The sequence below is a fragment of the Mustela nigripes genome, chromosome 4 (assembly GCF_022355385.1).
Source record: "Mustela nigripes isolate SB6536 chromosome 4, MUSNIG.SB6536, whole genome shotgun sequence".
Classification (NCBI taxonomy): domain Eukaryota; kingdom Metazoa; phylum Chordata; class Mammalia; order Carnivora; family Mustelidae; genus Mustela; species Mustela nigripes.
This window is the reverse complement of record NC_081560.1, coordinates 13,115,427-13,139,327: the sequence shown is the minus strand read 5'-3', so window position 1 is coordinate 13,139,327 and position 23,901 is coordinate 13,115,427. Positions and strand designations below refer to the sequence as shown.

The 23,901-nt window shown below is 36.2% G+C and overlaps 1 protein-coding gene across 1 annotated transcript in view; it reads right to left on the bottom strand.

The window, feature by feature from the left end:
• Positions 1-23,901, bottom strand: part of BRAF (B-Raf proto-oncogene, serine/threonine kinase) — a 180,476-nt gene that overhangs the window by 96,119 nt on the left and 60,456 nt on the right. Inside the window, exon 2 of the mRNA XM_059396263.1 lies at positions 2,155-2,256. Coding sequence (XP_059252246.1) covers positions 2,155-2,256 — 102 coding nt within the window. The remainder of the gene's footprint in view (positions 1-2,154; positions 2,257-23,901) is intronic.

The window sequence follows — 23,901 nt, the reverse complement described above, 5'->3', positions numbered from 1 at the left end:
TGTGGCATAATGGGAGCTCTTGTATGTATTGCTAATAGGAATGAAAAAGGCAGCTGCTGTGGAAAACAATATAGCAATTCTTTAAAAAATTAAATACAGAATTGCCACATGATTCAGTAACTCCTCTTCTGGGTATATAGTCAAAAGGAGTAAAATCAACATTACTTATAACAACAAAAAGTCATAAATGACCAACCACTGATGGTATCCATTGATAGATGAATGGATAGAAAAAAGTGCAATATTATTTAGCCTTAATTAGAAAAGAAATTTCAACTCATGCTACAACACAGATGGACCTTGAAGACATTATGCTAAATGAAACAAGCTAGTCACAAAAGGACAAATACTGTATAATTCTATTTATCTGAGTAGTCAAATTCATAAAGAAAAAAGAATGGTGGGTCTCAGTGGATAACTAGGAGACTTGGTTTTCCCTGAAGGGCCTTCATGTATCAGTACCCAGAGACCTTTTCCCTGGGCCTTGTCAACTTTCCTCAGGGAAAAATACTGTCATCTCCAGGCAGGCTCCTCTTCATAGTATATCAAGTAGTGTAAGTTCCATGTTTATTGTTTGTAATCCCATCCCCTGAGAAAAATACAAGCTGCATGAAGACAAATATTTTTTGATAGTACTCCCATTTTACCAATGGGGTAAGGTATAGGAAGGTTGGGTAACCTAACTGCAGAAACTAAGACACAGCTAAGATTCAACCAAAGGGCCTGTGTGACTCCAAGGTTTATCTTAACCACTACATTACAGTGCTTTCTACAGAGAAATTGTGTAGTGTTTGTCCCTGTAAATAAGGATCTACATGCTAATGATTTAATGCTGTGTATTATCCTAGTTAGATGTGATTTGAACAGTAAAAAGCCTGAAGAGTGTGAGTGTGGAGGAGGCAGTGAACCCTCGCTATACTCAAACACGGTTATTGATATAAATGTATTACAACTAGGCAAAGTCTCCCAAGACACTAAGTGGCTGGCAGAAAACCTGCTGGTTAAGTTGTCTAGTTTTAACTAACAAAGAATTACTTTTTTCACCAGATCTGTGTCCTTACGACTCCTATTCTTGTCCTCCTCAGACACAAAAGTAAATCAGCACGGAATATAGAAAGTACACTAATTAGTCTTCAGAGGTATGAATTCTAGTCCTAGTACTAATACCTGGCAGTGTGCTTTGGGATAAGCCATATGAAGAAGACAACAGTTTATTAGTGGTTATTTCTAAACTTCCAAATTTATTTTAGAAATGCAAACTTAACTTAGATTTAATGTGCCCTTTACAAGCAATTAGATTACTAAATTAGAAATTTAGTTTAGGAGTCTATCAATCCATGCCTAAAAATCTCTGGCATCTGAAGGCAAATGGTAATCTGACCATTTGTAATTTAGGGTTAGAGTCCTGTATGACAAGCGATTATAGCTAGAGCCAGCTTCCACAGACAGGCAGCAGGAGCAGTGGTGAGCAGTGTGGGCTATGAAGCCCCACTACCTGGATTCCCTAACAGCATGCTTGTCATGGAACCCAAGTGACATCCAGAAGGAAGCAATCCCAAGAAAGCTTATCTGTGATTATAATAGTAACTACTACCTCAAAGAATTAAGAACAATGACTAACTACTCTATAAATTTACAGTGATGCTCAAAGCTTGATACAAAAGCCTAACAGCACTATTAAACAGTAAAGCTAGGCAATTTTGAGCTATTTAAATATTATATATTTTACTTATTAAGAAAGGAAAAACCAATTTGGGGAGGGATTTGTTCTGGAAAAAAGATATTTTACCAGGAAAAAAGGATATTTTACAAAATTTGCCCCATTTCCTAATATGGTAACTAGGTTCTTAACCTCTGTGTTTTCCCTCTCTCTCTTTTTTAAATAAATTTTTCAACAGTATTGAAAAACAATTTTTCAACAATATTTTTAAGTTTATACATGCCTTCTTTAGTGTTGACATTTTCCAAATTACAAAATATTGCATATGACTGTAACAAGTGAAAAAAGATTAAGTTTAAGAAAGATGATGGTAATTCACCTTCCCCTTTCTCATCTCATCCCCTAAGAGAAACAATATTACCAGTAAAAATGCCTGTGATAAGTTCATGTTTTTGTTTTCAAAATTACAACAGATAGGATACTCAATAGCTCACCTCCAGATATATTGATGGTGGATTATGCTCCCCACCAAATTTGTCCAATAGGGCTTCTATATGTTCCTGCGTCAACTTAATCATTTGTTTGATATTCCACACCTGAAAAATATTTTAAAAGAATGTAAGTAAAAATCATTTAGGATATGAATTAGAATATTTTTATTAAAATATTTTTATCAAAATATTGTAGTAACTGCCAGTGTTCTTTGAAATTTAGGGCTTAGGGACCTGTTTAATATGGCAATTTTCCCCATTTATTATTAAACATCTTAAAACTCCTTTCTACACTAGCAATACAATAAATTCTCAACTGTAAAAGACTCAATACATAAGTATTCTGAATAAACGATGAAAATCATTTTCACCTTCCCAAAAACATTAAGTACAATTTAGTTTATTATGTATCTTTTCCACATCTCTTTTTTATTCAAGTAAATATCATAATATATACACATACAAAATATACAAACATGTAAGTATTATATATAAAATATTATTTTTGACACTTTTTTAATTGAACAGCATGCCTCAAAATTCTTTCCATGTCAAGACATACAATCTCACTTCTTTAAAATTGTTAAGTAAAGATACATTCATTTCGTAATATTACAACACTGCTTATCTCAATGTTCTTCAAACTTCAACAGCAACCTAAGAGTACGCAGTCATGGGTGATTTTAGGAGAAACAATTTCCAGATCTTCAATGTCTACATGTACTCTTTCTAAATGAACTGTTTTGAGAACTATTTCTCCTTTATTCCTCTCCGTTTAAAATCACCACATTGTAATTCTCCACTCTATAAAAGAAAGGCAAAATTCTTATCCTTCTCGAATCCTATTAAGGTGCACTATTCTGAGATGTATAAACTTCAAAGTAACTAACAAACAAGAGGTAAAAATCCCTTGAGGGACAGCAAGTTGGGGGGGGGGGTGATTAAAATCAGGCCTTTATCAGTTAAATGAATTCTTGGCAGGGGTCTAAGCTTTATTCATTTAGCCAGCCTGCCAGCCAGCCAGCCAGCCTAGAATTTAGAAGTCAGGTGGTTATATTACATGCACATATTACATGTTTAAGATAAAGAAGTCAGTTCTTTTTCCTTGATGAAGAATGAGTCCAACTTATCTGGGTAGAGAACGTGTTTTGCAAATTATACTATATGCTAGGTACTCTATGACTTTTATGATCTAAATCTGGAATTCTAAAGTGTGACTAAATATGAACAGCACAAATACAATACACTAGAAATTATGGCCTTTTAAACATTGCTGTAATTTTAAAATGTGAGATAATTAAAAATATTCAAGAGGGAATAGACGGATAAACAAGGGGGTTTTAGGACAGATGGTTTATTTAATAATTCCCTTACTAGAGGACATTTAGATTATTCCACTTTTCTCAACTTCAAACAATGCTTCAGTGAATAGTTCTGAGCTACCTTTCTGGGAAAAGGTACAAGTTTCCCTTTTAGATATCACAGCATAGGATTCCTGAATTGGAAGTTACGTGCATTCACAAAACAAATTGAGGGTTGCTGGGGGGAGGGCGGTAAGGACAGGGGGGTGGGGTTATGGACACTGAGGAGGGTATGTGCTATGATGAGTGCTGTGAAGTGTGTAAACCTGGCGATTCACAGACCTGTACCCCTGGGGATACATTATATGTTTATTTAAAAATAAATAAATAAATAAATAAAGTTATGTGCATTAAAAAATTTAATAAATGTGTCAAATGGTCTTCTAAAAGAAAAAAGGTACTAAGTCATAGCCTCATTAGGAGGGTCTAAATCCCCCCATAATCTCATCAACACCGGGTATTATCAAACTCTGAAACTTCTGCCAATCTGAAGGGGAAAAGGTGATCTTGTTGCTTCAACTTCTGTTTCCCAGAAAAATGAACATTTTTCATGAACACTGGACATTTACATTCCTTCTTGGTAAATTCCCTATCCATATTTTTTTAATTCTATTTTCCCTTGTTGATCTATAGATACCCTTTAGTCTAGATATTTTATATATTAATCTTTATCCTCCTCCAAATGCAGTCCAAATTTTAAAATCCAGCTCTGTCCCCTCAACTCCAGACTCTCTTTGTCCAACTGCCTACCATCTCTACTAAGAAAATGAACAGACATCTCAAAATTAACATGTTCAAAGACTAATTTCTGATCTAACCCACAACCCTCCCCAAATTTCCTACTGTCTCTTCATCTCAGAAAATGATAATCTCCTTCTATGATGAGTTCATTGACCACCCAGGCAGAACAGCTTTATGATCAGAATTTGATATCCTAAAACTGATTGTTTTTCGTGTCAACTAGCTGCTCTGAGATCAGAAACATATTCTATTCATCTTTTGTCTCACCACTAATCTTGAGTCATAGTCATAAACAGGTATTCAATTAGTACTAAAATTCAAGCTGTCTTTAGAATACAGGAAGAGAGAAAAAATTAATCCTGCTTCAGTGATTCTTTCCAGTCCAAGAAACTGAAGACTTTATAACCCACAGCAACCTATTCCCCACCCCCTTTAAAAACTCCATAGATAAAACTCATATGTAGTTAGGGTAAAGAACCACTCCCCCAAGGGATGGGAGAAAGAAAGGGGAAAAAAATGGATTAGCAAAGGAGAAGGAGTATGAGGAAAATGAGGGAATGGAGCTGATTAAAACTAATTAGAATAAATATTTTTTGCTGGGCAGTAGAAAATGACTGGTTTGGTGACAGAGGGCAGGGCCAGACCATGAATGTCCAGATGTAAGATTTCTTATCTCCTCAAACAAAAGTAATTTCATATCCAAAAAATGAAGAAAAATCACTATGAGCCCTAGTTGAAATTAGATTCTTTCAGATTTCCCCAGAAGAGTAAGAGAAAGAACTTGGATGATACTTATAAAATAAAAATGTATTAAAAAGCAGAATAAGGAAGGGCGCCCAGGTGGCTCAGTCATTAGGTGTCTGCCTTCGGCTCAGGTTGTGATCCCAGGGTCTTGGGATCGAGCCCCACATTGGGCTCCTGTTCCGCAGGAGTCTGCTTCTCCCTCTCTCATTCCCCCTGCTTATGTTCCCTCTCTCGCTCATGCTCTGTCAAATAAATAAATAATAAATAAATAAAATCTTAAAAAAAAAAAAAAAAGGTAGAATAAGGGGCGCCTAGGTGGCTCAGTTGGTTGAGCATCTGACTCTTGATTTTCGGCTCAGGTCATGAGCTCAGTGTCCTGAGATTGAGCCCTGCAACTGGCTCTGTGCTCAGTGAGGGGGTTCTGCTTGGGATTCTCTCTCTTCCTCTGCGCCCCCATCCTTTGCCACATATGTGTGTGTGTGTCCATGTGCTCTCTCTAAAAATAAGTAATTTTTTAAAAAGTAGAATAAGATATTGTAAAACTAAAAGGAGATAAAATTTTGGCCTTAATATGCCTTCTTAGAAAAAGTGAAGGAAATCTGTTTCAACAATCCTAAAAGGAAAATGAAAGAATTAAAAACAAAAACAAATTCAAGAAAGGTACTAGATTTACTAGATTTCCTCTCCTGTTTTGATCTCTTCAGTGGACCATAGCAACTAAATAATTATAGTAAACAATCAATCATGTCTAGTGACTTTCCAAATGGCAAAATTTCCTCCCCCCTAAAATGGCAAGTATTTTTTTTTAAAAGCCTACCTCTGAAGATGCCTATGTTAAAAAATAAATTCAGACAAACTACTAAGGAAGGAACTACAGGGAAACAATGGTACAAAAAACTACAGCCACTGGCTTCCTTCCTCTCAATAAAAAGGCATCAAGTCCAGATTATTATATGATTGGTTTCTATAAAACCTTTAAAGAAAATATAGTAACAATTATTAATAGATGATAGCATATAAAAAGGAAAAGACTTCCAAATTCATTTTATGAAACTAGCAAAATCTAGATATCCAAACCTAACATAGATAATACAAAAAGAAAAAGAAAACCACAATAATCCAACGTGTGAGGAAAGAAATTTTTTTTTTTTTTTTTTTAAAGCGAGGGAGAGAGAGAGGGAAAGGCAAAAGAAGAGAGCGAGGCAGAGGGAGGCGGGAGCAGAGGGAGAGGAGAGAGAATCTTAAGCAGGTTCCATGCTCAGCATGAAGCCTGATGGAGGGGTGGAGGGGTTCGATCTCACAACCCTGAGATCACGACCTGAGCAGAAATTAAGAGTCAGACCCTTAACTGACTGAGCCACCCAGGTGCTCTGGATAGAAAAACTGTCTTCCCTCTCCCTTCCCCCAACCTTTCTCCTCTTCTCACTCTTTCTCTCAAATTAATGCTAGTCATTCATCAGAAATTCAGTGAAATAGTACCTTAACAGGTCGAAGGAGGAAATTACAGATTATAGATGCCAAAAAAATGACTATTACCAAAGATTAAAAATTTAAAATAAGTAATTAAAAAAAGAGAGACATGGTCCTCAAGTTTCAGAAGAATCGCTACAAGAATTATGGTACCGTAAGCAAGAAGGCTAGAGCAACATTCAGTGAAAAAGATTCTGAATAATTCCTCTAAAATTAAAAAAAAAAAAAACACAAATACATCAGCTTAAGAAATAACTCAAAGCTAATAAATTGTAGACTAAAATACATAAGTAAGTTTTCTACTGAGATAATTCTAAAATATCTCCAAGCTTAAAGATAGCACATATAAAAAGGAAGCATGAGAAAATGATAAAGACTTGAAATTTTAATCATATAGTCATTAAAATAAAACCAGTTGAAGTAAACAGATTAGAGCTAAAGAAAGAAAGAACTAGAAGAGGAGTCAGAGAAAATTAGCCAAAAAGCAGAGAAAAATGAATGGAAAATATGAACAACAAAGAATGGAATTTAAGTAAATTCGGAAGGTTAAACAGACAATGGGAGAGATACCTAAAGAGAAGATGGCTGTCATTTTCCAGAAGAGTTGAAAATAAAAATTACTCAAGAGTAGCACAGTGAGCCGGGGAGGGGTGGAGAGGTTACGTTATTGACATTGGGGAGGGTATGAGATATGGTGAGTGCTGTTAAGCCTGACGATTCACAGACCTGTACTCCTGGGGCAAATAATACATTGTTAATAATAATAATAATAATAATAATAATAATAATAATAATAAAAGAGTACCACAGTGAGTCCTGTGTCCTGGCCATGACAGATAAAACTAAATCCACAACCATATAGGTTGAAATTAAAGTGCATAAAAGTTCTTAAAATCAACCAGACAGAAAAGAAAAATATATCAGACATCATATTTCTTAACAATAAAAGAAGCCAGAAGATAATGAAAAGACTTCAAGATACAAATGAAAACAGCTGACAACCTAGAAAAAGGAACTAAACCCAGAATAATGTAAAAGGAAAGAACAGCAATGGGTATGGTACACTGATCAACAGCCCCCAAATATCTACATTCTAAACCCTAGAACCTAAGTTACCTTATATGACAAAAAGAATTTTGTAGATGTAATTAAGTCTCTCTCTCTCTCTCTGCAATTAAGTATCTTGAGATAGGGAAATTATCATGGGTGGGCCTTAAATGTTACTTCAAGCATCCTTATAAAATGGAATTGGAGGGAGATTTTATTACAGAGGATTAGATAACATGAAGATCTACCAGAGAGATTTGAAAATGCTACACTGCTGGCCCTGAAGCTGAAAGAAGGGACTATAAATAAAGGAGTCCAAGGAATGCAGTTCTAGAAGCTGGAAAAGGCAGGGAAATATGCTCCAGAGGAAAAGCAGTCTTTTTGATACCTTGATTTTGGCCCAGTGAAACCCACTGTGGACCTCAGGCCTTCAGAATTATTAAGAGAACACAGCTGTGGTATTATAAAACACCAGGTTTGTGGTCATTTGGTACAGCAACCGTAGGAAACTGATATAAACGGGAACCTAGAAACTAATAAACACAAGGATAAATCTAAATAAGCATAAACTAAATAAAACAACAAAAACAATGGTAACAACTATTGGGGGAAAATGGCCAGCACTAAAGCATACTAAGACCCACCTATTATTCAACAAGAGGGATCCCGGAACATCTTCATGTGCCAGACAGATGTCAAAACAACACAGGAGTCAGCCTAAACGGAGTCATACTGCCCAAATTCGGAAGATAATCAGCGAAAAGAGTAAAAACCACAATTAACTGTAATAGAGTGCATACATAAAATAAAAACTCACTAGTCCATAAAAGTAAGAAAGTATGTTTTGGGCAATGTTTGCCACCACTGTTAGTGACTATTCCATCTATAGAAAACTAAACATTACTAGAAAAGAATCACGAATTTATCTTGCCTTTTGGGGGGAAAAATTCTACTTACTCCCGTTTGATTTGGGAAGCCCTCTTTACCAAAAAAAAAAAAAAAAAAAGCCAGCTTATATAAAATCACTGATTCAGGAAAGATCACAGGAGGCTAAAGCCATTAGGTGAAAAGCTGATGAACAGGGTACATATAATGTTAAAGCATTTCTGCATATTAAAGACAAAGGGAAACACCACCTTTACAAGGAGATGGGGCTCAGAATCATTAATAGAGGGACATTATGTGATGCAACATAAATGACACATTATCTATCACCCATGAAGTATACCTGCAAAACATTCATATAGAATCAAATCAAACTTTTATACTTAGCTTCAAATTTAGAAGAAATATCCAGAATAATAAAATGGGTTAAAAGTACTACAATGAAATAATCGGAAAACAGAGAATATGGGACATTCTACAAGACATTTATCTCTCTCTTTGAAAGTCAAAGCCCTGACAACCAAAGAAATCCAAATTATGACACACTGCAGGACAAGTGTCCCGGTCTCTAATAAATCATGTCATAGGAAACAAAATGGTTGGGTGGTCAGTTGAAGACCCTAAGACAACAATTATTAAAAAACAACTAATTCAATGCATGCACAAAAAGGAGATCTTAGTTCAGGGATGGAAGACAGTCATAAAAAACACTTAGGATAATTGTGGAAATTTAAACATGGACTTCATGCAATTATGGAATTGTTAATCTCCTTAAATACAATATTTTAGACAGGTAAAATAATCTTCCAGGATCTAGAAATCTAGCAAAATGTTAACTGTTGAAGCTAGGCAGTATAAGTAATACCTATGTAAGTGTTCATTGTACTGTTATTTCCACTTTTCTGTGGGTTTGAGTTTTTGCCTAAACTTTTTATTTCATTTTCCTTTATTTCTTCCTAACAATCCTTTTTCTCTTAAAGTCTATTTTGTGATACAAACCTACATACACCAGCATTCTACCACTATGTGCTTGATTTGTCTTTTCTCATCTTTTTACCTTATTTTTTTTTTAATTAAGTAGGCTCCACACCTAGCATGGAGCCCAACATGAGGCTTGAACTCACAACACTAAGATCAAGACCTGAGTTGAGATCAAGAGTCAGACATTTAACCGATTGTGCCACCTAGGCACCCCTTCATCTTTTTACTTGCAACCACTGTGTGTCTGCTATAAATGAATTATGCATAGTTCTTTTGGCTAGCCTGTTTTGTTTTAAACATATTTATCTGTTTTAATTAAACAATTTAGTTCATTTACATTTTTATGGCTGATTTATTTCTACCATCTTATATTGTGTATTTTCCACTTACACTGCTTTTTCTTGATTTTCTGACTTCTATAGGACTGATAAAGTTTTGTTATTCTTTCTTTTTATTTCTATGTACATGTCACATTCCAGACCATAAAACATGTTTCATAACTATTATCAGACAAACCATATTCCTTTATCATGAGGAAAATTAATTAATTTAGAAATCAGTATTAATCAATTAATCAACTAAATCAATTAATTTAGAAATCAGTAACAAAATGTGAATATATTTTGAGAAGTTCAACATTCACTTATTTTAAAAATCTTGATATTAGGGACACCTGGGTGGCTCAGTGGGTTAAAGCCTCTGCCTTCAGCTCAGGTCATGATCCCAGGGTCCTGGGATTGAGCCCCGCATCGGGCTCTCTGCTCAGCAGGGAGCCTGCTTCCCTTCCTTTCTCTCTGCCAACCTCTCGGCCTGCTTATAATCTGTCAAATAAATAAATAAAATCTTTTTAAAAAATCTTGATATTAGAAATAGGGATCTTTTAACTTAATAAAATACATCTATAAGAAACCTGTAGCAAAATATCACAGTGAAAGGTCAAGCATAAGACAAAGGTACCTGCTATCTCTGATATCATACAGAGGAGGTTATAGTTAATAGTAGGGAGAGAAGATATGAAAAGGGACATAAAAATCGTAATAGTAGAGATTAAAATTTATTTGTAGGAAATATGATATCTATAGAAAATCTAAAGAGAACCTAGAAACCATTAGGGCTAATAACTAATACTAATACCTAGTATCTATAAAAACTAATGTAGAATTAGTTTATCAAGATAAGTGGATGTAAGATGAAGGACACAAACATTACATAGTACTCCAATGTACTGGCCAGGCCCAATTAAAAAAAAGATGCCATTCAGGGTGCCTGCGTGGCTGAGCTGGTGAAGTGTCTGACTCTTGATTTTGGCCCAGGTCATGATCTCAGGGTTATGAGATCCAGCCCCATGCTGGGCTCTGTGCTAAGCATGGGTCCTGCCTAAGAGTCTCCTTCTCCCTCTCCCTTTGCCCCTCCCCAATCTCCCTCTCTAAAATAAATAAATAAATATTTATTTGCAATTTTAAATAAATTATCTAAATAAATAAATAAATAAATGGGGCCTTCACAATAGCAACAAAGACCATAAAGAATCTAGGTATAAACCCTTTTTTAAAAAAGATTATTCATATTTAAGTAATCTCTACACCCAAGGTGGGGCTCAAACTCACAACTGCAAGATCAAGAGTCACACGTTCCACCAACTGAGCCACCTTAGAGCTCCCAGGAATAAATCTAATAAAAGATATGCAAGACCTTGGTAGACAGAACAAGAAAATAACTTCAAATGCGTAAAAGAAGATTGAGAAGAGAAACTCAGAGGACTCCGGAGGTTAATTTCTTCCTCTCAGTACCTATCAACAAGTTGACTCAGCAGGTCTGAGTTTACTTGATGCAGGAAAAGACTAATGAGAGACACAGAGCTTCCTTTTCTAACAAGGCCATTTCATCAACCTCAAAGTTCCAATTATTACTGAGGAGCCCTTTCCCTGGTATATTAATTCTAGTTATATCTACTCTAAGTCCACATCTATGTGAAGATAAAAGAGCTCAGGGGATTGTGTGTGCTTCTGGCACTTCCTGTTTCTCACTAAATCTTATTTCAAACTTATGCTATGTGATGAATGTGTGCAGGTGCATGGCCCAACCCTTCATGTGACAAAAACTAATATAAATGCCCTTTAGTATGAAGACTCAGTATCATAATAATCTCAATTTCCCCCAAATTAATTCAGTGAAAGACAAGAAACAAAATTCTGAGATTTTTTTCCCCTATGGAATTTGGCAAACTGATTCTAAAATTCTTACAAAAGCACTGTAAAATGATAGCCTTTTAACTATTTTAAATAATAAGAATAAGAATGTACCATATGTACAGTAAGACTACCCATGTTTCATAGACTATATAATAAATAATTCTGGGGTAACTGGCTATCCTTACAGAAAATGTCAAATAATACAAAAGAAAAATGGGCAAAGGATTTATGAATAGGTAGCTGAACTAAAGAGAATTCAGACTATCCAACAGACACATGATAAAATAAATGACCTCATGGGGCCCCTGGTGGCTCAGTTAGTTGAGCAACTGCCTTTGGCTCAGGTCACGATCTCGGGGTTCTGGGATTGAGCCCCATGTCAGGCTCCCTGCTCAGTGGGGAATCTGCTTTTCCCTCTCCCTCTACCCCTCCTCTTCCTCATGTTCTCTCTCTCAAATAAATAAATCTTTTAAAAATTAAAAAAATAAATGACCGAATTAGTAATCACAGAAATACAAATTAAAATAAGAAATCATTTCACATCCATGAGATGGGCAAAAAATTTAGGTCTAACCACATACAACAATAGGTGTTTTTCAATTTTACATGTGGTTATAATATAAATGCAGGAGAATAAACTGAGAATAAATATTCTGTTAAGCTGAAGATGGGCATTATACTATCATTTAACTATATCACTACTAACATACATATAAGAAGTATTCTTTGCAGCAACATTTATAATAGCAAAATATTAGGACCAACTTAAATACTAAGAGAAAAATGGGCAAAAAACCAAAAGTAAAATAGTGTACTATACATAAGTCAAAATGAGGAACTAGAGCTAAATACATTGACATGGATACATCTAAAAAATGTACCACTGAATGAAAAAAAATCAAGTTCCAAGACATACAGTTTTAAAATATGCAATTAATATTGTTTATGGATATACACCCATGGCAAAAATTTAGAAGTGAGGGGAAGTAGGTGAGTCATGGAGTAACTGGGTGATGGGCATTAAGGAAAGTGCTTGATGTGATGAGCACTGGGTGTTATATGCAACTGATGAATCACTAAATTCTACCCTGAAACTAATAATATACTATATGTTAACTAAATTGAATGAATTTATTTATTTACTTAGAGGTTTTATTTATTTATACTACAGAGAGAGTGAGCGTGAGTTGGGGGGGAGGTAAAACAGAGGGAGAGGGACAGATACCGTGCTGAGCACAGAGCCAGATGTGGGGCCTAATCCCACAACCCCAAGACGATAACCCAAGCTAAAATCAAAAGTCAGATATACAACCAACTGAACCATCCAGGTGTCCCTTAACCAAACTGAATTTAAATTAAAATTTTTTAAAAAATTTAGAAACATGCATGGGTATGATAAACACTAAACTCAGGATAATGGGTACCTCTGAAGATGAAGAGGGCGGGGAACGGGATAAAGGATAAGCTCTGATTACCTTTGATGGTCTGTAAGGTACTTTATCTGTGTCTGTAATTTTGTTTAGAAAATCTTAAGTAAATATGATAAAAGACTTAATTCAAAAAAGCTGAGTTATAGGTACATGGATAATGAACATTATCTTTTTTTAAAGATTTCATTTATTTATTTGTCCCAGGGAGAGAGCACAAGCTGGGGGAGCAGCAGGTAGAAAGGGAGAGGCAGGTTCCCCACTGAGCAAAGAACTGGATGTGGGACTCATCCTAGGATCCCAGGATCATGACCCAATCCAAAGACAGACACTTAACTGTATGAGCCACCCAAGGGTCCCAAAAATCAACATTATTGTACTTATGCTTTTCTTACACTTGGAAAAAGGAAGGGGAGAATGAAGAAGGAAATTGAGGTGGTGAGTTGCTTAGCTCCTTTCATACTAAAAGCTGTCCTTCCACTTATAATTAGGGTAGCCCTAAACCTCCCAACTCCAATCCTTGTGTTTCAGAAAAAAACAACTAATGAATACACAAAAACTTAAAAGAGAACTCACAATCAGACTTCTCATTTACAAAAGTCTAGACCAATTTAACTGCAAAACCCTCTAATCAACTTAGTCCTTTATTCATGAATATGAATAGTCAAGAATCACAAGATATGAACAGCATGGTAACTACAGTTAATAACACTGTACTACGTATTTGAAAATTTCTAAGAGACTAAATCTTAGGAGTTCTTATCGCAAGAAAAAAATTGTGACCATGTGGTGACAGATGTTAACTAGACTTACTGTGGTGATGATCTGTCAATATATACAAATGGCAAATCATGTTGTATACCTAAAACTGATATGTCTATTATATTTCCATTAAAAAAAAAAAAAGGAGGGTGCCTGGTTGGCTCAGTCGGTAGAAGATATGACCCTTGATCTTAAGGTCTTGAATTGAAGTCCCATGTTGGGTATGAAGCCTACTTTAATTAATTAATTAATTAAGTCAATCTCTGTCTTAAAAAAAAAAAAAGAGAGAGAAAGAGAAAAGAATCACAGGATACCACGAAAATCCAACAGAAGGAAAGAAAAAGATCACGAAGAACAGAATGACCAGGCAAGGAGAAAAGTGGAAATACTGTTATAGGAAAAAATTTTAGAAAAGGTAAATAATAGAATGAATAAAGACCACAGCAGCAATCTGTAATAGGACATGTAAAGTCTCAAGAACTTCTTCAATAGGAATCATAGGTCTGAAAATATTCCTACCCTTGACTTAGCAATTCCACTTCAAGGAATTTTCCAAATCTCCTACAAAACTGGAAAAACATAGTAGGTCCTTGGTTCCAGTCTTTAAAAAGATAAGTCAGTCACCAGGTGAAAAAACATCAACTGATTTTTGAAAATGGCACTACCTTTACATATAACAAAGCAAACAAAAACATGAACATGAAAAAACCGGTCTAAAAAAAAAGAAAGGAAAATATACTCCATCAGAAGTAATGTTTCAGAGTAAAAGGTTAAAAGATAGGAAGTGTGGTTTTAGTAGAGTAAGTATGGTAAGTAAGAGGCACATGAAAACAAGAAGAGGTCAGAAAAATTAAGCAAGAAGCTAGATTATGAAGAAGTCCTGAAAACCCTGGTAAGTAGTTTGAATTTTACACTAAGTCCAATGAGAACTCAAACTCTCAAAACTGGGTACATGTGTAAGAGTGTGTATGTGACATAATCTGATTGGTATCTTATTATTGACAATTATCATCCTATTTTCTAGATGAGAATATTGTGGCACAAAGGTATTAAGTATTTTGCTCACAGCCACAGAGCAGGTAAACAGTAAGGAGTCAGGATTTAATTCAAGATAATGAAATCCAGAGCAGTAAATATTATAATGGCTTTAATTATCACTCTAGTGAAGAATGGATTATAGGAAGGTAAGACTGGATGCAAAGAAGACCAGTTGAGGTTATGGTTGTAGGCTAAGCAAGAGATGATTGCTCGGACTATGGTGGAAGCAATGGAGAAAAACTGAATTTGGGATATATTTTAAAAGTAGAGAAAATAAAACTTACTAACGAATTAGATATGGGGAAGGGGTGGGAGAGAAAAATAAGAGTCAAGAGCCAAAATTTTGGTATAAGCAATAGGATGGACAATCACGCCATTTACTGAAGTGGGGCAATCAAGAGGGAAAGTTAGCAAGCATTACATATCACCAACAGCAGAGGTCAATGAAATGATCAAGAAGGCAAGCTGGCCGTGCATTTTAGAATTCAGGAGAGATGAGGCAGGAGATACATGCAGATGTCACAGCACAGTAATAAGCGGATTTCCAAGGGAGTACAGGCAAAGAATAAACCGTAAGGCCCACCAATATTTAGAGGACTAGTGAAAAAAAAAAAAATAGAAACCACAAAAATGGTTGAGAAGAAACAGAAACTGAAGGAGGTAAAAAACTATTCAGAGAAGAAAATTCATTGCATAAAAACTGGAACAAGAATAATGGAAGAAGACACTAAGAAGGGTGGAATTTCATGTATCTGGTCATCACATTTACACACATTTGCAGAAATTACACGCATTTGCAGAAATACCTGACCTGGGAGATAACACAGCAAGTTTGCAGGCTAAAAGGAACATCCAACAGAGAGGGAGAAACTGATGATGTGGAAGAGAGATGCTAACTGCAGGAAAGAAGTCCCGGAGACAGTAAGAGATGGAACCTGAGTCACAAGAAGAGGAATTAAACTGTCAGGGAAGGTCTCTGGTAACAACTGAAAGGAAGACAGAGAACATGAAGCCCAATGCAGATGCGTCTGTAGATTTGGTGGTGAGATAAGAGCTGCGTCTAACTTCTCAATAAAGTTTGAGGTGAAGCCCACAGATTAGAGTGAGCTGTAAGAAGTTTGCAATGAGTGGAAACAAAGTCTTTTTTTTTTTTTAATTTTATTTATTTATTTGACAGATAGAGATCACAAGTAGATGGAGAGGCAGGCAAAGAGAGAGAGGAGGAAGCAGGCTCCCTTTTGAGCAGAGAGTCTGATGTGGGGCTCGATCCCAGGAACCTGGGAACATGACCTGAGCTGAAGGCAGAGGCTTTAACCCACTGAGCCACCCAGGTGCCCCAGAAACGAAGTCTTAATAGGGAAAGTGGAGCAGCAGCAGCAGCACTGCCAGCAGACACAGGTGAAGGCCTACTGAGGTTTATGGCAGAAATTTAAAGTGGTACATACAACTGCCTGAGGGTGGGCAGACAGAGAGCACACAGTTGGTATTTTGTTAGGCCCATAAAATCAAAGGGGAGAGAGTCAAGGGTATTAGTAATTGTTATAGTCATTCCCTGGTCCTAAAGTTGGTGGGTTGTGAAAAGACGATTTCACTTAAGACGGCTGAAGTAGTGCTATAATCAGGGGCCAGACAGGTGTCTGGAATCTCCTTAAGATTAAAAAAGAGGTTGGTGGGTGGGGGTACCTGGGTGGCTCAGATCATGATCTCAGGGTCCTGGGACAGAGCCCTGAGTCAGGCTCCCTGCTCCTAGGGAACCTTCTTCTCCATCTCCTCCCTGCTCATGCTCTCTCTCTGATAAATAAATAAAATATTTAAAAAATAAAAAATAATAATAATAAAAAAGAGGTCGAGGATTTAAGAGTTTATTGATCAGAGTACCACAATAACTTAGGGCAGGTGAGTGAGAAATACAAAGAGGAAAGTAGTATTCCTGAAATTAATAAGCAGAAAGTATCCTGACTTTTCAGTTAAACTTGAAAATTAATCTAAAATTATCCAAAATGGAATAAAAGGAGGAAAGACTTTTTTTGTTTTTTCCTGGCTAATTATTATTATTTTTAAAAGATTTTATTTATTTATTTGACAGAGAGAAATCACAAGTAGATGGATAGGCAGGCAGAGAAAGAGAGAGAGAGAGGGAAGCAGGCTCCCTGCCGAGCAGAGAGCCCGATGCGGGACTCGATCCCAAGACCCTGAGATCATGACCTGAGCCAAAGGCAGAGGCTTAACCCACTGAGCCACCCAGGCGCCCTTTCCTGGCTAATTAACAGCAGATATACCCTAGTAGTTTCAGGGATCCTGGAAAAATAAAACATAACAGCACCAAAAATGAACTATTTTATTATTATATTTTTAAAAGATTTTATTTTTAAGTAGTCTCTATACCCAACTTGGGGCCTGAAGTCACAATCCTGAAATCAAGAGCTGCACACTCCACCAATTGAGCCAGCCAGGTGCCCCCCAAAATAACTATTTTTAAACTGTCCATAAGATCATGCACTAAATTTATTTAACTTCAAAAACAAGTCACTCTCACTTCTCCAAAACCCTGAAACACCATTCCAGAGCGCTGAGCCTTACAATTCTACAGTAAAAGATGTGTGGGAAAACATAAGTAAATAACTAGGGCATAAATGCCTATTAGGACTGTAAGCTCAGTGAAATTAAGATCAATACCACATTGATCACTATTTTATTCCCAGCACCTAAGAACACTAGCATGAAGCAGGTAGTTCACAGGTCAGAGAAGTAGGAGCCAACTTAGTCAAAATATTTTCCATCTTTCTCAAATGGAGCTCCATGAAAGAATTCAGTCCTAATGTACCAAGTGTGAGTCCAAGGCATTCTCTCTGATGTATAGAGAATGATGCTTATATGACTCTCAGAAGAGGCGAAGTTAAAAAACATGTTCACAAATTTTAGGTATTTTTTAGTAAATCTGAAATAATGAATAATATTTTGTGAAGAGCACTTGATGGTATGTGAGTGTTTTCAGGATACAATATTACCATACACACATTAGACAAACATCACCTATTTCCTTTGCTTCATGGGCTTGTCCCCTTCCTGCAAAAAATACACTGTCGAGTATTCAACAATCTTACAATTTTTCTCTCGGTATAAGATCTTTCCAGCTTCTAATTCCATTTTCCCAGTGCCAGGTACTCTAATAACAAGGGTTGATAGGAATATTATGCCAATAGAATATTGTGCTTTTCTAGCACTTACTTTGTACCAGGCCCTGTTAACATACATCGTATATATTAAACTGGCTCAACTCCCCCCTAATAACTCAAGTAATTTAGTTTGCAACTATTATTATCCTTACTTTAAAGAAAAGCAAACCGGTGAAAAAACAAACCTGGCCCAGGTCAGACAGCTAATCAGTGGTAGAACTGTGATATACGGCATGGCCTGTGTCTATGAGAAGGCCAGAAGGCCCCCCTGATCTGCTGTGTCACTTTCCAGTTTCAGTTACCTGTGATCCACCACAGACTGCAAAGAGCTAATCCTCCTTCTGACAGATTGTCAGAAGGTCATTAGTGGCCTAAAGCTATATCACGGTGCCTGTCACTTCATTTCATCTCACCATGGAGGCATTTTATCATTTCACACCGTCACAAGGATAAGTACAATATAAGATATTGCGAGAGAGAGAGAAAGAAGAGACAACACATAACTTTTATTACAGTATATTGTTATAATGAATTATTTTATTATTAATGTTGTTAATCTCTTCCTGTGCCTAATTTAATAAATTAAACTTTATCACAGGTATGTATGTACAGGAAAAAACAAGGTATATATAGGGTTTAGTACTATACACAGTTTCAGGCATCCACTGGGGGTCTTGGAACATATCCTCCATGGATAAGGGGGGAAGTGGACTACTTGAAGAAAAATTCCATCATCAGGTAATTAAACCAAAATCCTTGACATTGTAGTTGAGGAAAGATTAGCACAAAACAATCATAATATGTCAGATGGTGATTAAAAACTCTAAGAAAAATCTAGCTGGAAAGCAGGAAGGAAGGGGGTGGCTATTAATTCTATAAAGTAGTTAGAGTTGAAGGACTCACTGATAAGATAATATACGAATGGAGACCTGAGGGAGTGAGGGAGCAAACTTGCCATGCAGGGTATAAAAGGAAAATCAGACGGAAAATAAATGCAAGGCATTAAGATAGGAGAATGGATTGGTGACAGGCTGGCTGCATTCATGACCCCAATTAATGGTTTCCCTGTAGGCATACCTTCTGTTCAATAACTTGCAATCCCTTTCCATTCTAATCCTTCTCCAAGTGACTTGTTTCAGGCAACAGGATTTAGGAAACATGACCCAAGCAGAAGCTTAAAATGCAAACACAAACTTTTTGCTTTCCTGCACAATTGAACTTGCTTGCCCATATACCTATGCCTTGCTATGAAACACATTTAGGCTAGCCTCCTAGAACCAAGTTGTGCCATTCAAGGCCATCCTAGACCAGCTAGCCTTCTTAAACCATCAGTTTGGTCAAAGAAACTTAAAAGAGCATAGCGAAGGTTATCTCAGCCCATGTCCTGCTAACAGATTCACAGTGGTTGTTTGAAGCACTAAGCTTTGGGGTGGTTTGTTACATCATAAATAATTAATACACTGTGTTAGAAGAGCACAACATACAATAGAACCTACAAAAACTTGTACATGAATCTTCACAGATGCATTATGCACAATTAACCAAAAAGGGGAAACAACCCCAACCACTCATCAACTAGTAAATAAATAAAATGTGGTATATAGCCATTCACTGGAATATTATTTGGCAACAAAATGAAATAAAATACTGATATATGCTATAACATGAACAAATCTTGAAAATGTACTTATTAAAATAATTAGAGTAGAGAACTTAAATAAGAGCTAGATATCTACATTTACAATTAAATTAAAAGGCCTGGGCTAGAGATAGAAATCTGGAAATTGAGAAGTAACATGATTTTCACTCATTCTAAATGACACTTTTTCTTTTACATTGTAAAAGAAATCAGAATGCATGTTACAACTGGTGACATCTTAAAATTGCTGTTGTCCAGATGGTGAGCACAATGTAGTTCTCATTGCCTACACGTGTACAACTTGATGAACTCTATTCAGATGGTCATCAGTAAACTAACTTATGAGCATTGTTGGTATTACATATGTTGACTTTAACTGCCACTGTAAAATATATCCAGAAAGATTATGTTTCTCCATTGAAACAAAAGTTACTATGTATGCAGAAAGGCATAAAACAAGAGATGGCTGAGCTTAAATTTGATATGGGTGAAAGAGGTAAGTTTAAAAAAAGTGAAAATAAGCTCTGAAAAAGTTTATTATTTTTTTGTGGTACATACAACAACAGTGTATCTTACAACCAAATGTATCTCTGATTCAGTGAAAAATAAGAGATGATATTTAAGATTATAAAATGGAAAGACAGACCCCAGGGCAAGATCCTACCTCATCATAGCTCTTCCGTCATAGGAGAATTGCAAAAATTTAGTGAGATAATTATAAAGCACTATGCAGACTGCTTAAGACATAATTAAAAACACAACCATTAGGTACTGATATCACCATTAAATGTTTAAAGGCCCACAACAGAAGTTCTATCAAATGAGCAGTTTCCACAGAATGTGTACTAGCCAGGATAGGCTACATTATGCTGTGTTAAGGAATCCCTGATGGCTTAAAACAAAAAAAAGTTTATTTTTGTTCATGCTATCTGTCCATTTCAGAGAGACCGGGAAGCTCTGATTACTTTATCTGATTATTACAGTCATTCAGGAATTCAAGCTGAAAGAGCAGCCACCATTTAGAACAATGCCAATCACTAGGCTGGGCAGAAGGGGATGGGGGAAGCTTTGGAGGAACTAATACTGGCAATTAGACATAAGATATGAGGAGACACAAGACATTGCTGTTCATAACACACTGAAACGAACTAGTCATATGGCCTTCTGTGTAACCAGAATAGGAAAATTGGATATAGGAAAGAAGCATGAATGATTACCACAGAAGACTGATTTATCTAGAAATACAACAGGAAGGGACCGCCTGGGTGGCTCAGTCTGTTAAGTGGCTGCCTTCAGCTCAGGCCATGATCCCAGGGTGCTGGGATTGAGCCCCGCATTGGGCTCTCTGCTCAGTGGGGAGCCGCCTTCTCCCCTATCTGCTGTTCCCCCTGCTTGTGCTTGCTCTCTCTCTCGTTTGCTCTGTGTCAATAAATAAAATCTTAAAAGAAAAAAGAAAACTACAGAAAGATAACCTGACACTGATGATAACTACATGTCAGAAGAAATAAGGAAATATATTACATACATCTACCAAACACCATCCACATTTAACAGCCTTTGCCCCTTCTTTAATGCCAGTATAGTTAACATCCAGTATTAGATGGGTTCCAGGTGTACAACATAGTGATTCCACAAATCTTTAAACCACTCAGTGCTCATCATGATGAGTGTATGATGAATCCCTCTCATCTATTTTGCCCATCCTCTCCACCTAATTCCCCTCTGGTAACCTTCAGGTTGTTCTCTATAAAGAAGTCTGTTTTTTGGTCTATCTCTCATTTTTTCCCTTGGCTTTTTTAAATTCCACACGAGTGACATCATATGGTATTTGTCTTTCTCTAACTGATTTATTTCACTTAGCACTAATGCCCTCTAGATCTGTCCATGTTGTTGCAAATGGCAAGATTTCATTCCTTCTTATGACTAATATTCCAGTATGTATATGTACATATGTATAAACACACATATATGCATATACACGTGTATGCATATACATGTGTGCATATGCATATATATGTACATATATACACCCCCACTTCTTTTACCCAGTCATCTATATATGTGTATATGTATACACACATATGTGTGTATATGCATATATACATATATGTGTGTGTGCATATATGTATGTACATATACATGCATACACACACCCCACTTCTTCTTACCCATTCATCTATCATTGGCCACTCAGGCTGCTTCCATAATTTGGCTACTGTAAATAATGCTGCAATAAACAAAGGGATGCAAGTATCTTTTCACGTAAGTATTTTTATATTTTTTGAGTAAATACCCAATACTGGAATTACTAGATCACATGGTAATTCTCGTTTTAAAATTTTGAGGAACCTCCATTCTATTTTCCACAGTGGCTATACCAGTTTGCATTCCCACCAATGGTGTACAATGGTTCCTTTTTCTCTAGATCCTTGTCAACACGTTACCTATGTTTTTGATTTTAGTCATTCTGACAGGTGTGAGATGGTGGTATCTCATTGTGGGTTTGATTTGCATTTCCCTGATGATGAGTGATGTTGACCATCTTTTCATCTGTCTGTTGGCCAACTGTATGTCTTCTTGGAAGAAATGCCTATTCATGTCTTCTACCCGTTTTTTAAATTGGATTATTTATTTTTTTGTTGTTGACATGTATAAATTCTTTATATATATAAAGATACTAAACTATTATCTAGTATGTCATTTGAAAATATCTTCTCCAATTCAATAAGCTGTCTTTTAGTTTTGATGATTGTTTCCTTCACTGGACACAGCTTTTTATTTCAATATAGCATCAACAGTTTATTTTTGCTTTTGTTTCCCTTCCTTAGGAGACATATCCAGAAAAATGTTGCTATGGCTGATTATCAGAGAAATTACTGTTTATGGTCTTTTTTAGGACTTTTATGATTTCAGGTTTCACATTTACATCTTTGATGCTGAGTTTGTGTATGGTGAAAGAAAGTGGTCCAATTTTCCCCACCTCATTTGTTGAAGAGACTATCTTTTCCCCATTGCATATTTTTGCCTCTCTTGTCAAAGGTTAACTGACCATATAATCATGGGTTTATTTCTGGACTCTCTATTCTATTCCATTGATTTATGTGTCCACTTTTGTGCTGTACCATACTGTTTTGGTTAACAGAGTTTGGTAATATATCTTCAAGATATATGGTATCTTCAATTTTGTCATTCTTTTTCCAAGACTACTTTGGCTATTCAGGGTTTTCTGTAGTTCCATATGAATTTTAAAAATATTTGTTTTAGTTCTGTGAAAAATGCTACTGGAATTTTGATAGGGATTGCAGATTGCTTTGGTAGTGTGGACATTTTAACAGTATCTGTTTTTTCAATCCATGAGCATGCAGTTATCTTTCCATTTGTTCGTGTTACTTTCAATCTCTTTCATCAGTGTTTTATTCTTTTTAGAGTACAAGTCTGAATTTCCTCAGTTAAGTTTATTCCGAGGAATTTTATTATTTTTGGTGCAATTATAAAAGGAATTGTTTTCTTAATTTCTCTTTCTGCTCTTTCATTATTACTGTGTAGAAATGGAACCAATTTATGCATACTGATTTTGTATTATGCAACCTTACTGAATTCATTTATTAGTTCTAGTAGTCTTTTGGTGGAGTCTTTAGGGTTTTCTATGTAGAGTATATCATCTGCAAATAGTGAAAGTTTTACTTCTTCCTTACTAATCTGGATTCCTTTTATTTCTTTTTCTTATCTATTGTGGCTAGGACTTCCAGTACTATTTGAATAAAAGTGGTGAGGGTGGACATCCTTGTCTTGTTCCTGACCTCCACAGAAGAGGTCAATCCATTCCCCAACCCCAGTATGATCTTTTTTATTTTTTTTTTAAGATTTTTTTAAATTTATTTTTTTTTTTAAAGATTTTATTTATTTATTTGACAGAGAGAAATTACAAGTACACTGAAAGGCAGGCAGAGAGAGAGAGAGAAGGAAGCAGGCTCCCCGCTGAGCAGAGAGCCCGATGCGGGACTCCATCCCAGGACCCTGAGATCATGACCTGAGCCGAAGGCAGCGGCTTAACCCACTGAGCCACCCAGGCGCCCCTGCTATGGTGTTTTGATCTTGTCTCCTGCTTGTAGCCCTCAGGGGTTAGACTGAGTCTCGTGTAGTTTCATAAACAGAAATTAGGGGGCCCCATTCTTCAGCTTTCTCCTTTCCTGTGTCCTCCACTCTCCTGATTGGTTCCTCTGGATCCCAGGACCCTGAGATCATGACCTGAGCCGAAGGCAGCGGCTTAACCCACTGAGCCACCCA